Here is a 14,300-nt window from a genome sequence, read left to right as displayed (position 1 = left end):
TATATCTGGTAAGCAGCACTTACCTATGATTCTCGAGGTAATGTATGAAATATCTAGCTCTCCCTTGGTGTAACTAAAAGGAGACAAAGAAGGAGACAGATGTTACACACGTATTTACAGAAGACAGTGCTTTACAGGAACCACTTTCAATGCAAGGAAGAAAATGATCTTAGAACTGATGACTTGTACTTCATCTTTGTGTTTTAAGCAGAAGCTATAGATAGCTTACTGTAGACGGTGACCCAGCCTTCCTTTTAAGCGGACCCCCAGTAAAGTCCCTTTTCCCTTTTGTCATTAATTTTCAGTGCCAGTTTTCAGAAGAAATCTCCAGCAATTAAGCACTTCGTCTATCAAGGTCTCTGAGGAGTTGCATACATTACATGTCTTTAATTTACTGTAGCCCCACATTCCTCAGAGGACGATGGAGCGCAAAGCGCAGGGACCACTGCCAGCAGAGCTGACCAAAGCAAAGTCACCTCAGCCCTTTCTTCAGCTCAAGAAGTGGCTTTAGCAAATGGAACAGTTACATCAGTGTGAGGAGTCCCATACAACACGAGCCAACTTTCAGTAACAAATGACTCAAGCAGAGGCTGAGCAGAAGGACCTGAGCAGAAGGACCCCACGGGTGTTAATGAAGGAATCAGAGATCAAATGCCCCACTGCCATTGGGAAGGCCTTTTCCAGATTTCTGGATGTTGATCCTCATTCATTATGAAGCTTAGATATTGACTTTGGTCTCCTGCTTCCTTGGGGCCAAATACCCAACTGAGGGACAGAATTACAGAAGTAATTTGTGATTTTCCCCTCCACCTTCATTAGGTCAGCTGTTGTGCCAGCTAAGATGGCAGCTCAGACTCGCACCCTGCAGCTAATGATATTACCTGCATTTGCCTGCCTCAACTGTACCATACCTGGCAACAGATTGCATGACCTTCGAAGACGTATCTTTCAGAGTATCCTTTAGGTTATCCTTCAGATTGCTGAACAGCCTCCCTGCTCCTCCTTTCACCATATCCAGCAAGCCTCCCCCATAGCTGGACTCCATGTCCGGTGATGAGGCACCTTCAAATACAACAGAACCAAATCCAACATCACTTGTTTGAAACAAACTCACAGAGCCAACAAACCCATTGCTCTACTCAGACCGAATGTATTCATGTGCCCTGTCACATATTGAGCAGGGCAAAAGAAGTTTTGCTTATTAAAGTCATGATTGTCCAGAGATTCGAATCACACAATATCCCAAACTGGAAGTAACCACCAGGGTTACTGAGTATAATTACAGAGGGCACGTTCTTGCTGGCTAGGCACAGAATCCATCAGCAACTCAGCACTGTGCGTAGGTTCACTGGTGCTGGTACAGGATGGACAACCACCAGTCGAGCTTCCTCACCTCTCAACACGACCCAAAGCTCTTCAGCACATAGCCAAGGCCAAACCAACAACTGCTTCCACAGGGACAAGAAAGGGACATTTGTATAGGCCACAGCTCTTTTGTGTAACTCACAGCTTCCAGGGGCTGGATGACTGAAGGTTGTCTTATGACCACATGCACAGAGGACACCCATGACTATGCACAGAGCAGAAACCATCAGAGCAATCTCAAGTCACTTAAGAGACCAGTCTGATTTGTTTGAGTGGAAGATGGCAGACAGAAAAGAAGAAAGCGCAGGAATTAAACTCTCTTGCTGACAAATAGAACATTTTTGGATATTCCTAATGCAGCATTAACACAGGAATCAGCAAACTGATGGGGAGAAAGCAGAGCAGAGCTCATCTCTTCTTTTCAAGCTTTTTCCTCACAGCTTGAAACATCATGAAGTTGCAAAGTCAGTAGGAGACTAACATAGAACAAGAGCCATTTAAATCATGATTTTGATGGACTGTGACGTGGCATCCCTCCTCACAAGGCTGCATTTTGCAGTTATATCAGAATTACTGTTCCAATCTCTTAACCAAGACCCGACTCATTGCAGCTACTCCTACTATATCACTGCTGTGTTAACAGCATATATTGTTCTTAGAAAAGTAAAGTATAATAAGTTGAAGGTAGACTTGAGTAGACATGGCTTTGCTTTATTGTAGAACCGAGTTATTGGAAACAAACCAATAAAATTATATTTTTAACTGCTTATTATCTATAAACAAAGCTCTTGGCTACCTAAATTACAAGGACTCAACTGTCTGATCTTAGCTAGCTTTGACTACATTACTTTAATTATACATTTGTTACCTCATTATTATGTCAGATCAGTCAGAAAGTTAACTGCTGCAACAAGCAACCTATGGAAATGTGTGCCACAGTCTCAAGTAGTTTTAATGAGCATCCACTAAGAGCTGCCTTTCACAGAGCACCCGGGAAGTCTGAAAACATTTGTCCTGCTTCAGAGCCATGGGACAAAATGTAACAGAGCATCCTATCCATTATTAATTACTCCAGCACTCAGAAAAGCAGGAGATTTGTCAAGGTTAGGGCAGGTTGGTGGCACCGACTGTGCTTATCATATGTTTTGCTGAGAGACCTTACAGCTCTAACTCCTTTGGTTCTGTGGAATGCCTGCTATTGAAGTACCACACTACAAGAAGAAATATTCTAGGGGCATTAAGACTATGAAGGAACATGAAAAATACTATCTCTATAATCAGTTTACTGGGTAGAGTACCAAACCCATTTAAATGCCATCCACTCTTTCAAATATGGAGGGAGATATCAATAAATATGGAATCTATTGGTAAACAGGAGACTCCATGGGTAAAGCGATGTTACTTATTTTGCTGTGCACAAAGGGTGCTTAATGCACGGCGATGTGGTTGTGATCCACATGATGCACGTGCAAACTGGGAATGTTGAAGGCAATATCTTTTCCTCTTTATTGCACACATGAAAAGATTGAGAGCACCATGCCCAGTTCGGAGCAGAGGATGCCCTCTCACGGCACAGGAACATTTCTTTTCCAAACCAATCCTAAATATCAATTTTGAGTGCGATTAAAGAATTAAAATAAAAAAACAATTAGCTCCTTGGCTTCCAAGTGGGGAATCGGTGTTTGATCTCTCTTCAAACACTCTGCTTTCACATTACTGTGTTAGGAGACTCGAGGGAGGAGGGAAGAAGTGACGTTCAGAAGGTGCTCTCAGTTCTGCAGGTCCATTTTTAAAAGAAAGGAAGGGAGAAAGATGGGAACTTGGAATGAGGAAAGCAGGGGCAAAGAGATCTGAGGACCAGTGAGTGCTGGGCAAACTGCATTCTTGGCAACTCTCTAACAGAGTAGCAGAAAGGCTTTGAGAATATGGAAAACGTAGAATCTTCAGGAAAGGAGAATTGCAGCACAGCAGCACTCGGCATGGCACCCCATGCAGTGATTTGCTTGGGCATCTTTCTGTCACTGTGTCAGAGCAGAACCTCAGTGCTGCCTGTCTGTTAGCACTATGACACGCAGAGGAGCAAAACAAATGGGTCCAAGGTCCCTCCCCATGGGCAGCATTTCCTGCAAAGCACAAAGATGTGCATGACGGGTCCCAGCAGCAGAGCAGAAAGCGTTAATGCATTAGCACACAGATCTGACAGCGTATGCAGAAACCCACAAGAACAGCCAAAAAATCTGATTAAAAAGAAAAAAAAGAAAACAAAACGGCCTGCTCCCGCAGATTTTGCTGAATAGAACATTTCTGTGCTAAGTCCCTCTTGAGAATGGGGACCTTCAGAGCTCCTGTAGGCCCTTCTGAAGGACACCAGGAGTTTAACAGGCAGGAGCTGTGGGACAGGGGCACCTGGACAGGCAGAGCCCTGGATTTCAGTGCTGCAAATGAGGCAGCAGTCATCCTTGTCTGCCCCCAACCCCAAGCCAGGCCACAAGGACACTTGTTGGGCCCAAAGGGAAGAGCTGGCCATCCCTGGTAGCCCAGACAGACCCAGAGATCAGCACCATTTGGGCAAGCCTTGACTTAGTGGCAGCTTTTTCTACCTTTCAGCTTGTTAGCACACAGCAGCTCCGTTAACTCCAGCAGTGTGCTAGTAGCTGTCTAGAAGTCTTGTTATGGAGAATTACTTTTGATGCATGAGATGCATCTTGCTCCTTATGCAGCAAGAACTCTCTATTAACCCAGTTAGAGGACATTCCCCAGCAGGCTCCAGAGACACGCCTCTGAACTGTATTCATGGCACAGGTTTCACAGGGATCACTTGCTAACTGCAGCCTTTTCATTTCCCTATGAAGGAATGGTTCACATTGGGCTTTCACTGCAGCACAACACACCTGAGCTGCGGTGCGCAGGTCAGCTCTCACTGGTTGATGGTAGGGATCATCTCTGCATGATGTGCTTTGGGTCAGTGGAGCATTATGGAAGCAAGACAACTTCCACAGAACCACAGAACCACAAAATGAGTTGGGCTGGAAGGGTCCTCTCAGTCCCAACCCCAGCCATGGGTAGGGACACCATCCACAGTCCCAAAGCCCCATCCATGGCCTCGGGCACCTCCAGGGATGGGGCACCCACACTGCTCCAGGCAGCAGTGCCAGGGCCTTACCACCCTCGTGGGGAAGAATTTCCTCCTAATATCTGACCCGAATCTCCCCTTTTTAATTTTAAACCATTCCCTCCTTGTCCACCTGGCTTCTCCCATTTGGCTGATAAGCTGGAGTTTGGCTTTGTTGAAAAGGAGCTGAAGCTCCTTGCTCTGAGCTAATGCCTCCCCCAGGAAGGGACTGTTTGGAGTTCAGGATAAACCTCCAGCAGCCACCACCAAAGCACCATCCTGCTGCACCTCCCTGCAGAGCTCAAGCACGTTGTACAGGAGTGTTCTGCAACAGTCCCCTCTCATCAGCAGCCACTGGGTGGAATTCCACACATCTGGACAGACTGCAGGTGAAGGAGCCTCTGCACAGCACCAGCCTCATGCAGTATGGATGGGAGTTGGAGAGCACTGATATTTTATTAAAGCACTTCAGATCTCTCCTTGTTCTCCAGCTAATTTCAGAGCATCAGGAAAAGGATGTGCAGCGCAGGAGAACTCCAAGCACAAACAGCCAAAACACCACAGCAACTGCTGCATCAGGAGAGACTGAATCCCACCAAGAGACCCTCTGCAGTCTGCTCGCCTTCAGCACAGCAAAACCAGCAACAGGAGCCTATTAACCACGCTACAGAACTAACCTGCATGCAGACAGAAGCTGACGGATGGCACTGCTTTGCTCACTTGCCTGTTATGGAAGATTTTCCTGCATATCAGAAATGTTTGGTGGGTTTCCAAGCACCAGACCCCCCCAGCAACCCACATTGCTAAGAGCCACAGGCTGTGACTTCCAGCCCTGCTGGGAATCAAGCCGACATTTAAGAGGCATTTAAGACTGTCAGTCAGTGCTGATGAAGCAATACTTGGCTTGGGAGCGGGAGGTGAAAGCAAGACGTCTGCAAATGGAGGATCAGGCAGCTAAGTGCTGTATGTCATAGGTTACTTAGCAAGAGTAAACAAACTCTTTTTTCATGCCAAGGGCAGACAAAATGCAGACATGAAACCACAGGAGAGAAAGCAAGTTCACCTCAGCCTGTCCATGCTATGCAACACGATCTCCAAGGTCACACTTCTTTTGCTCAGGGAGCTACTGTCTGTGCTTCCTTCAGAACCACAGAACCATTCAGGTTGGAAAAACCCTCCAGGATCCACAAGACTGCCCCAGCCCAGCCCCCCACGTCCACTGCCCATGTCCCTCAGTGCCACATCCCCACAGCTCTAAGACAGTGAGTCCCCAGCCCTGGACAGCCTGTGCCAGTGCTGACCACGCTTTGAGAGAAGATATGTCTCCCAGCATCCAACCTGACCCTCCCTTGGCACAATCCAAACCAGGGACCAAGGTACTCCCTACCATTCCATAATTCCATTATTTCATCTCTCCTTTAATCCAAAGCAATGGGGGCAGCTTTGGGAACATCAGATGCTCTTCCGCGTTCTGCTTCCACAGCGCCACAAGAGCCTGACCCTGCACTGAGATGAAGCTTGTAGTTGCCTCACACACAGCACCCTCCCAGTGTTCTGGAAGCACTGCGCCCTCCCCCAGGGTTGGGGCTGCCTGTCGCCCTCCACAGATGGAGTGGGGCACAGTGGGGAGCCAGAGACACAGCACAGGCACCCTGAGCTGGGCAGAAAGGGCCCTTGTAAAGACTCCCATCTGAGAGAGGCTGAGATGCTGTTGTTGTGGCTTCACAACAATGCTTCAGTTGTTATGGCTTTTTTTTTTTTAAGGAGCACCCAGCAAAACACGATGCTGTTTTGCTCACGTTCTTCCCTCAGCAAAACCTGCCTAGGGCAGGGCGTTTTACACCAGCATTAGGAGACACCATCCCAGGCTCTATACCAGGTTTAGGAGCTCCACCACAGCATGACTCTGCCCCCTCCCCACACTCATGGGGACTGCAATCAATGCACAGACATTACTGGAAGAGTTCACGCTTCCATTTCAAGGCGGAAGCATCAAGTCTCTACCTGAGGATGATAGCCAGGCAGGTGGCTCCTCTGCATCCAGTGACAATCAATAGCATTCAGGACTGAGTGCTTCACTTGCCAGCTGTGTTTTTGAAGAGCACAGCCCCAGAGCCCTGAGCCACCTCCCCCACTCCTCCCAGCACGTAAGCACTGAAGAACAGACTCCAAAGCATCCCTGCTCTCACACACACCCCAATCACAGAGAGCCAGGGCTGCCCCACATTTACCAAAGGAACTGCATGGGTTGCCAGGGGGCTAGAAAGGGCTGGGAGAGAGCAGCAGGGCACAGGCACCCAACAGCACCAGGAAAGAGGGCACTGCTGCCTGCACAACCCTCTGGAAAGCTCCTCGGAATCTCAGAGGCCGCACCGACTGATGCTTCTGCTAATATTTGGCTACCTGCCTCTTCCACCCCCTCCTCGCAGCTGCCCCAGATTCCTGCTTGTGTTAGATTCCCTCCCACGGTGAGCACAGGTATCTCAAAACTCAAGTGGTTGTCTGCAAAACTAACAGCAACACCCCCACCACGAGTGCACGAGCACAGCTGCCAAAGCTGGGAGAGGATGGGCTGTGGGACTGAGGCATCTTGATAATTGATTCGAGTGAGGGAACAGTTGTTTGTGGTGGCTGTTTTCGTTCCTTGTTTCTTCACTTACTGCAGCCTTCCTGAAGTCCTCTGGCACTGAACCCATGTGGATCTTCAGGGAGGGGATGATGGGAGGTGTCCCCACAGCAGGGATGGGTCTGGATGGGCTCCAAGGGCCTTTCCAACCCAACCATGCTGTCAGCCTACGAACCACGAGGCTCCTAAAGGAGATGCTTTGTACAGTCCCAGGTTTGGGCTTCGTTACAAGGGATTGCTGGCATGGGAACATTGCAGTGCATTTCTGCTGACATTGGGCAAAACATCCACTGGTGCCTCCCTCTCAGGGTTGCAAAGAAAAGCTGCATTCCTCCTCCCACAAGCACTTCATCCCTCTCTGTGCTCAGTTTGCTGTGCGTGGGCCAGGACAGGGCCATGAGCCATAGTGGTAAAGCTCTCAGAGCCCTGGGCTGCTTGGAGCAGGGAGGGAGCCCAGGAGCCCCTTCTGGCTACAGTTCTGGAGGTAATGGAACAGGAGCACAAAGCTTGCTGATTTAAGGTTCGTTGGAGACTGCCTAAATGTAAACTTCACAGAGATTTTAAGAATTAAGTTATTTCTGCTGTTGCTTGAGAAATTAACTAACAAATACTGCTCGTACTGTTAACAAATCAATACATAAGATGAAGAGAGGACGCTTTGTTTTGTCAGTTAAAAGAGAAATAACATTGGGAGGGGAAAGAATATCTCCTTCTCAGGATTTTTTTTCCCCATTTGTTATATGGTTTCCTTTATTTATGAAAGTTACACTAAAGTGACCAAATGCATTTGAGGCTGGAACGCGGAAATTTCAGCACAATTGTGAAATTGCTCCTCAAAGCCAATTGACATTCACCCTGTGCCAAAAACAAAAAGAAAAAAAAGAGAGAGAGAGAGAAAAGAAAGAATAAAGAAAAAAGGATTAAAAAAAAAAAAGCTACTGCCAACACCAAACCATTCAAGTGTCCCAAACACACAACCAAACAAAGGAGCCATTAAGCTGAGCCTCCTTGTTGGAAAACGCGGGGAGAAAAGAGCACAAGACAACATTGTCAGCCCCGGCCTTTGTCCCCATGCCAGTGACATGGAGATGTCTCTCTCCTGACTCAGTGAAAAGCAATCACCAATGTGCAAGAGGTCAGGTCTGCAGGTGTGAAGCAGCGGAAGAAACCTCGACTGGTACACTTGCAATTGATGTAAACCATTTTCTTTTGCAGTTACACTGCCCGAGGCAGTTTGAGCGTGAGTTGGGCTATCCTGTGAGTGTCCCAAAGCCATTTCATAGATCAGGGAGTTTGTAAACATCCCAAAGGGACGCAGAAAGGCTTGGCTCCTTTTGTAACACCTTTCATCTCCCTGTGTTTCCTAAAGCTCCCTCCTCCTCTTCCAGCATGCAGCATGCTGCTAAGCAAGCATGATTGAATGCCACAGCAAAAGCCAAAATCGATTGAATCTTCACTGCTGGATTCTTCTGAGCACTTTCAGAAATTAACAGGTTAAAATGACAAAGGGAGAACCACACAGATGCTCTTCTTGGGATTCTGGTTTTGGACTTGCAATGTTCTGTGTCCTGCCAGCTCCAGCACAACTCTCCCTTCTCCCTTCACCTCTTCTCCATCCCTGAACCCTGCAGCTTTTGGAAAGAGCGAGCTGCAGTGCATGGGCCCATCAGAGTGTGGACCTAGGCACCATGACCCTGCTACTACAAGGCATCCAGCACACGTGGCAGGGCTGTGAGAAGGACTGCATCAGGTGTTGAGAGCTCAGCAGCTACAGGAACACATTGAAGTTGCACACAGTGTTCGTGCCTCACAGAACTTAAATGTGAGATGCCTGGAGCATCTCCCACACGAGGAAAGGCTGAGTAACCTGGGTCTGTTCAGCCTGGGGAGGAGAAGGCTGAGAAGGGATCTGATAAATGTTTATAAATTTCTAAAGGAAAATGGGAAGCAAATGGACGAGGCCAGGCTCTTCTCAGTGGTGCACAGCGATAGGACAAGGAGTAATGGCCTAAAACCTGAACATAGGATTTTCTATACTAACATGTGGAAGATCTTTACAGTAAGGGTGACTGCACTGGAACAGGTTGCCTAGAGAGGTGGTGGAGTCTTCTACTGTGGAGATATTCAAGACCTTTCTGTACACCCACCTGTGCAATCTGCTGTAGGGAACTGCTCTAGCACAGGGTTGGACTCAATGATCTCGAGGTCCCTACCAGTCCCTTCTTTGATTGTGGTTGGGGCCCTGGCCAGCTTGTCCTGGTGGGGGGCAGCTCCTGATTCCATTGAGCTGAACCCAACCCAACAGTGAGGGACAGATATGGGCAGGAATTTCCACTTACACTGCCCAAGCACACCAGTACCCCCACCAAAAACAACAACAACAACGACACAAACCAACATTGGGCCGTTTTTTCAGCTCACATGAGTTTGTGTCATTGCAGCACCAACAGGAGTAGCCGCACAAATTAAAGCAACCCATAATTTGCCCGACAGCCATCAGCACTTTGCCTTCAGCACCATTCCTCACCAGTCAGACTTTCATAGCACCCAAGGCATCTCCCAGTCATTGTGATAACAGAGGCAGCAGCTGCTCTGCCACACGCAAAACCATCATCTACAACCAGAGGAAAAAATAACGCAACAGAACTCCTGGAAAGTACAGAAAGCAGGGTGGGAGGGATGCACAGAAAGAGCTCTGACTGGGCCAGGATGCCCCAAAGACATCACTGTTGGGTGCAGAGGCTCCAATGCCCTGCCACCCCCATCACACATCACTGCCACTGCCATCACACCTCAAGCTCTCCTCCCCCCAGGGTCCCAGATCTCTGCTCCTGGCTGGAAAACTCTCTGCTGCTTCCTATCAGGTGAAGTTAGACCTTGTCACCGCCAGTGGAAGACTCTCAAATATTTCCTTTGAATATATTCTCTAATTTTTTAAGGGAAAATGTTGTGGGTTTTTTTTTCCCCTTGCTCTAGTAAGCCAAAACCGCAGCCACCTTATTGCCCTGTCTTTCCCTTATTGTACTACCTAACCTCTCCCCAGAATGACACATCTCCACACAGCATTAGAGATAAATTGCCCCACAGTTCAATTACCAAATGGCCAGAAGCCAAAAGCACACCTGAGGGGTGGATACAGCTCTTGAAGCTTTTACAATTTCATCCCCAGCAAAGAAAAACATCTTTTCTGTGGGCTGATAATTTGTCACTTCTCAGCAGCCAGTGTTTAAATGAACCAGGCAGATACAAGCTGGGAATTCACATGTAAAACAGAGCTTCACATTAGGTTCTTGAACTTCACCTGAAGATTTAGACACCCTCCAAAAAATGTATTTGTATGCACAACATACAAATTTACTACAATTACCAAAAAACGCTCTCTAAACTCAACTCAAAGGCCACACAATCAGGCCTGAGGCTCCCTGCTGCCCAGAGCGTGGCTGTAAGATTTGGGCAGACTGAGAGCCACTGCCATGGATGTCAAGAACACCAAGTGCACAGAGCAGAGCCCTTAACCACGGCCTTCCCAGCCCCACGTATTTGAGGGCAGAGCATCCCAGAAGCAGACTGAGGGAGTCAGTACAATTAGCACTCTGCGATGTCTTTGTATTTGCAGCTAAACTGTTGGAATGGGTGAATATTGCACGGAAGCCCTAAATAAAGGTATTGTCTGGCTATCCACAAACACCTCTTTTTGGCTCAGCAGGGAGCGGCATGGCTTGAAGAAACAGAACAGAGCGACTGCAGCAGCAACACTGAAATAACACTGCGAGCTGACACCAGACAAAAGCTGTGACTTGACGTGAGCCCACGCCTGGCTGGGGGTAAGTGGTTCTGAAAGTTCTAGGAAACTCATTCAGATAATTGCCTTAATGATAGAGGTTAAACAGACAGCAGTATCTAACCAATGCAGCGGATATGCCAGTGTATGGATCCAAACAACTGTAACCAGGCAGCCTGCTGTGAGTAAGAATCTACTGACATACACTAGTATTGCGAGCTACTATAGCAAAGATATCATAGCAGCAAATTAAAATCAGTTCTAAAGTCCAGCAGTGAGAAGAAAAAAAAAAAAGCAAAACAAACAAAAGAAACAAAAAAATAAAGCCTCAAGAAGAACTCTGGAAAGCAGATTTACGTGGCAATGAGGAAGAGGAAAACATTATTCCCATTATACCAGAGAAAACGTGAAATGAATACAAGGTATGGCTCCTCACCCACATCCAGACATGGGTCAAGAAGATTTATTTCCCTCTGGAGAAGGTTACCACGTTAAAACAAAGGCAGTGAATGGAATGCTTCTGAGTGCCCCAGGCCCACGCCTTTCTTTCATGGAGCAGTGCAGGTATCACTGCGACATCGCTCCCTCATGATGGATAGACACAGGGTTGGCCCCCCATGACTGGACAAGGCATATCCTGCCCAGGTTTGGCCTCGGAAGCCCCCTGCACGAGCTGCAGGTGTTGGTGGGGATGGGCACCACTAAGCAACCAGACACAGAGCAGCTCCTTCCAGCGGCTCACTGAGAAGCTATTGGATGAGTATTCCCGAAGGCTGGTGACCCAGGCAAATTTGGACCTGTGATACAGAGCTGAAGAGCTCTCTATCCCATTACCAATCCCGAAGACCATCTGGTCCCCCACTCCCTGATTAAATAAAAACGCTGCATGCACCACATTCTCCAGCACAATCAACGCACCTTGGTTGGATGATGCTTTTTGGGCGAGGGAAGGAAAACCAATAATTCTGGGAAACAGGTCGGTCGGTCGCACTCGGGGAAAAGACCCCAGCACCCTCGATCCGTTTTACCTTCCAAATAACCATTTCCTCCAAAGAAGGTGAAACCAAGAGGACACCACGAGCCGATTTCACAGAGCACCCCGAGCTGGAAGGGCTTCGCGGCGCCCGCCTCGCCTTCCTCCCGCCGCGAGCAGCCCGGCACAAAGCGCTGCCATTGTCCGCGCTGCCATTGTCCCCACGCGCGGCCCTTACCGGAGCTGTCCATGGTGCTGCCGTCGGCGCGGTGCTGCTGCTGCTGCTGCCGCGCGGGGCTCCGGCCGCCCGCCCCCACCGCGCCGGGCCCACCGCCGCCTCCCTCAGCGCCGCTCTCCACCAGCTGCAAAGATTCATAGCCGTCACCTCCGGGTTTCTTGCGGTAGCCGCCGAGCAGGCTCATAGGGGCGAGGCGGGCGGGCAGCCTGCCGTGCCGCCGCGGGCAGGACGGAAGATGAGCGCTCCGGCCGCCCCGAGGGGAGGAACGGGGCGGGACGGGGCGGCCGCTGAGCTCTGCCCGCCTCCGCGGGCCCGGAAGCAATCGGAGGGCCGCGACCGCGATCCGTGATCCCGTGGAAAGAGAGATCTTTAAGGAAAATGGTGCATTCGTACATCCTGCGCCCGCAGCACCGCCCGCTCCCAGCGCGACCTCTAAGCTCAGAGGAGGAGGGTGTACAGCGGGCGGCAGGTTCTTGAGGTAGGATGGGTTAGAAGGGACCTCAAAGCCATCCAGTTCCAGCTCCTGCCACGGACAGCTCTCTTAGCCCCATCCGTGGTGTCGGGCACCTCCAGTGACGGGAACCTACAGCTCTCTGGGCAGCGGTAGGTCCCAGGTCTTTCAGGGCCTCACCACCCTCCTGGCAAAACATTTCTTCCTAACAGGCAGCCTAAATCTCCCCTCATCCAGTTCAAAGCCATTCAGAGAAACGCAAGGGTTGGAAGGCACTTCTGGAGATTTCCCAGTCCAATTCTCCCTGGGCAGCTGTACCAGGCTCTGCCACCTTGGAGTAGAAAGTTTTTCCCAGTGCTCAGATGGAAACTCCTACGTTTTAGTTTGTGCCCCTCATCCTGTTGCTGGGCACCACTGAACAGAGCCTGGCCCAACCCACTCGACTCCCACCATTAGATATTGATCAGCACTGATCAGATCCCCCTCAGCTTCTCCTCCCCATGCGCACAGCCCCAAGGCTCTCAGCCTGTCCCCGTCAGGAGATGCTCCATGCCCCCACCATCTCTGCACTCTCCACTGAGCTCTCCCAGCAGTTCCATGGCTGCCCTGAACTGGGCAGCCCTGCTCTGAGCTCAGTTCTCCATCTGTGTCCTTCCTGGACAGAGAAGAGGGAGAAAATCACCTCCCTTGATCCTGGCCACACTGTGGGCAGTACACTCTGGATCCCATCGGCCTTCTTGGCCACCAGGGCACACCGTTGCCTCACAGCCAACCACTGGTATGGGAAGTCAACCAGATCCTTCTCCACGTAATTCCTTCCCAGCAGACTGGCCCCTAATCTGTAACATTCCTCTTCATCCTACCACTCTCAGACACCCCAAAACCCTGCCAGTGCAGCTGGGTGCTGTACCAGTTATCTTGTTAGCATTCCAGTTTCCTTGTAGCTGTTCACATGGGCGCAGACTTCAGACCAACACAAAGCACATCCCCCAGCATGTGATGAGCCACACCTAGCTCTGTGCACCTGGTAGCATCCTTCCCTTCCACATGAGACAGAGGAACTAAGAGATGCTCCATAGAAGCAACCATTATCAGCTCTTCCAAATTGATTTTTTAATTAAAAGAAAATGAAGAGGGAAAAGAAGTTGATGCATTCAGACACAACAGCTGTGCCTCCAATCTCTTACAAAGAAGGCACAAAGTGCTCTGCTTAAAAATAAATAAATAAACACAGGCTTGCTTTGAAAGCAATAACCAGAACTTGAAATATTGCTGACACTTGGCTTAAACTCTCCTCTCTCCCACTGCAGGGCAGTGGGTACCTGGCACAGCTGTACCTCATCGCATGTTTTTGTTTATGTAACTCCAGCAATTTTACATTGCACTGCAAACAAGGTACATCTGTGACCCAGAATTTTCCTCAGGAAAAAAAACAAAAAACAAAAAACAAGCAGATTTACAAGCAAACAAATTAAAATGAGTAACCTGACATAAATGGCTCGCAGTAGCAGATTGCGTTTCAGTTTGCTGCGCTCTCCTTACTGGGCTGTTAATGCATTGCTGTCTATGAGTAGGTAGCCATGCTTGCCCATAGGAATGTGCTCCCTTCCCTCACACTGCCCATTTGCAGCACCTTAGCCAAGAAAAAATAAAGTGACTTCCAAAAGCGTGAGCAAAGAAAGAAAAACAAAACCAAAAAGACACGGGGAAACAATTGCTTAGAATAATTCATCAACATCCCCCAAGGTTTATTG

The 14,300-nt window shown here is 49.0% G+C and overlaps 1 protein-coding gene across 2 annotated transcripts in view; it reads right to left on the bottom strand.

The window, feature by feature from the left end:
- The window catches only part of DNAJC6 (DnaJ heat shock protein family (Hsp40) member C6), a 39,433-nt gene that overhangs the window by 19,356 nt on the left and 5,777 nt on the right, over positions 1-14,300 (bottom strand). The window contains exons 1-3 of one of the 2 annotated variants that reach the window (XM_042819976.1): positions 12,096-12,279; positions 912-1,062; positions 24-73 (exon numbers count right to left, since the gene is read on the bottom strand). In XM_042819976.1, coding sequence (XP_042675910.1) covers positions 24-73; positions 912-1,062; positions 12,096-12,279 — 385 coding nt within the window. Of the gene's footprint in view, positions 1-23; positions 74-911; positions 1,063-12,095; positions 12,280-14,300 lie in introns of those variants that run through there. The other variant, XM_042819977.1, reaches the window with a different exon arrangement.

The sequence above is a fragment of the Centrocercus urophasianus genome, unplaced genomic scaffold (assembly GCF_019232065.1).
Source record: "Centrocercus urophasianus isolate 14NV4802_14NV808 unplaced genomic scaffold, USGS_Curo_1.0 seq_18, whole genome shotgun sequence".
Classification (NCBI taxonomy): domain Eukaryota; kingdom Metazoa; phylum Chordata; class Aves; order Galliformes; family Phasianidae; genus Centrocercus; species Centrocercus urophasianus.
The sequence above is the reverse complement of the archived record's forward strand: the minus strand, read 5'-3'. Positions and strand labels throughout refer to the sequence as shown.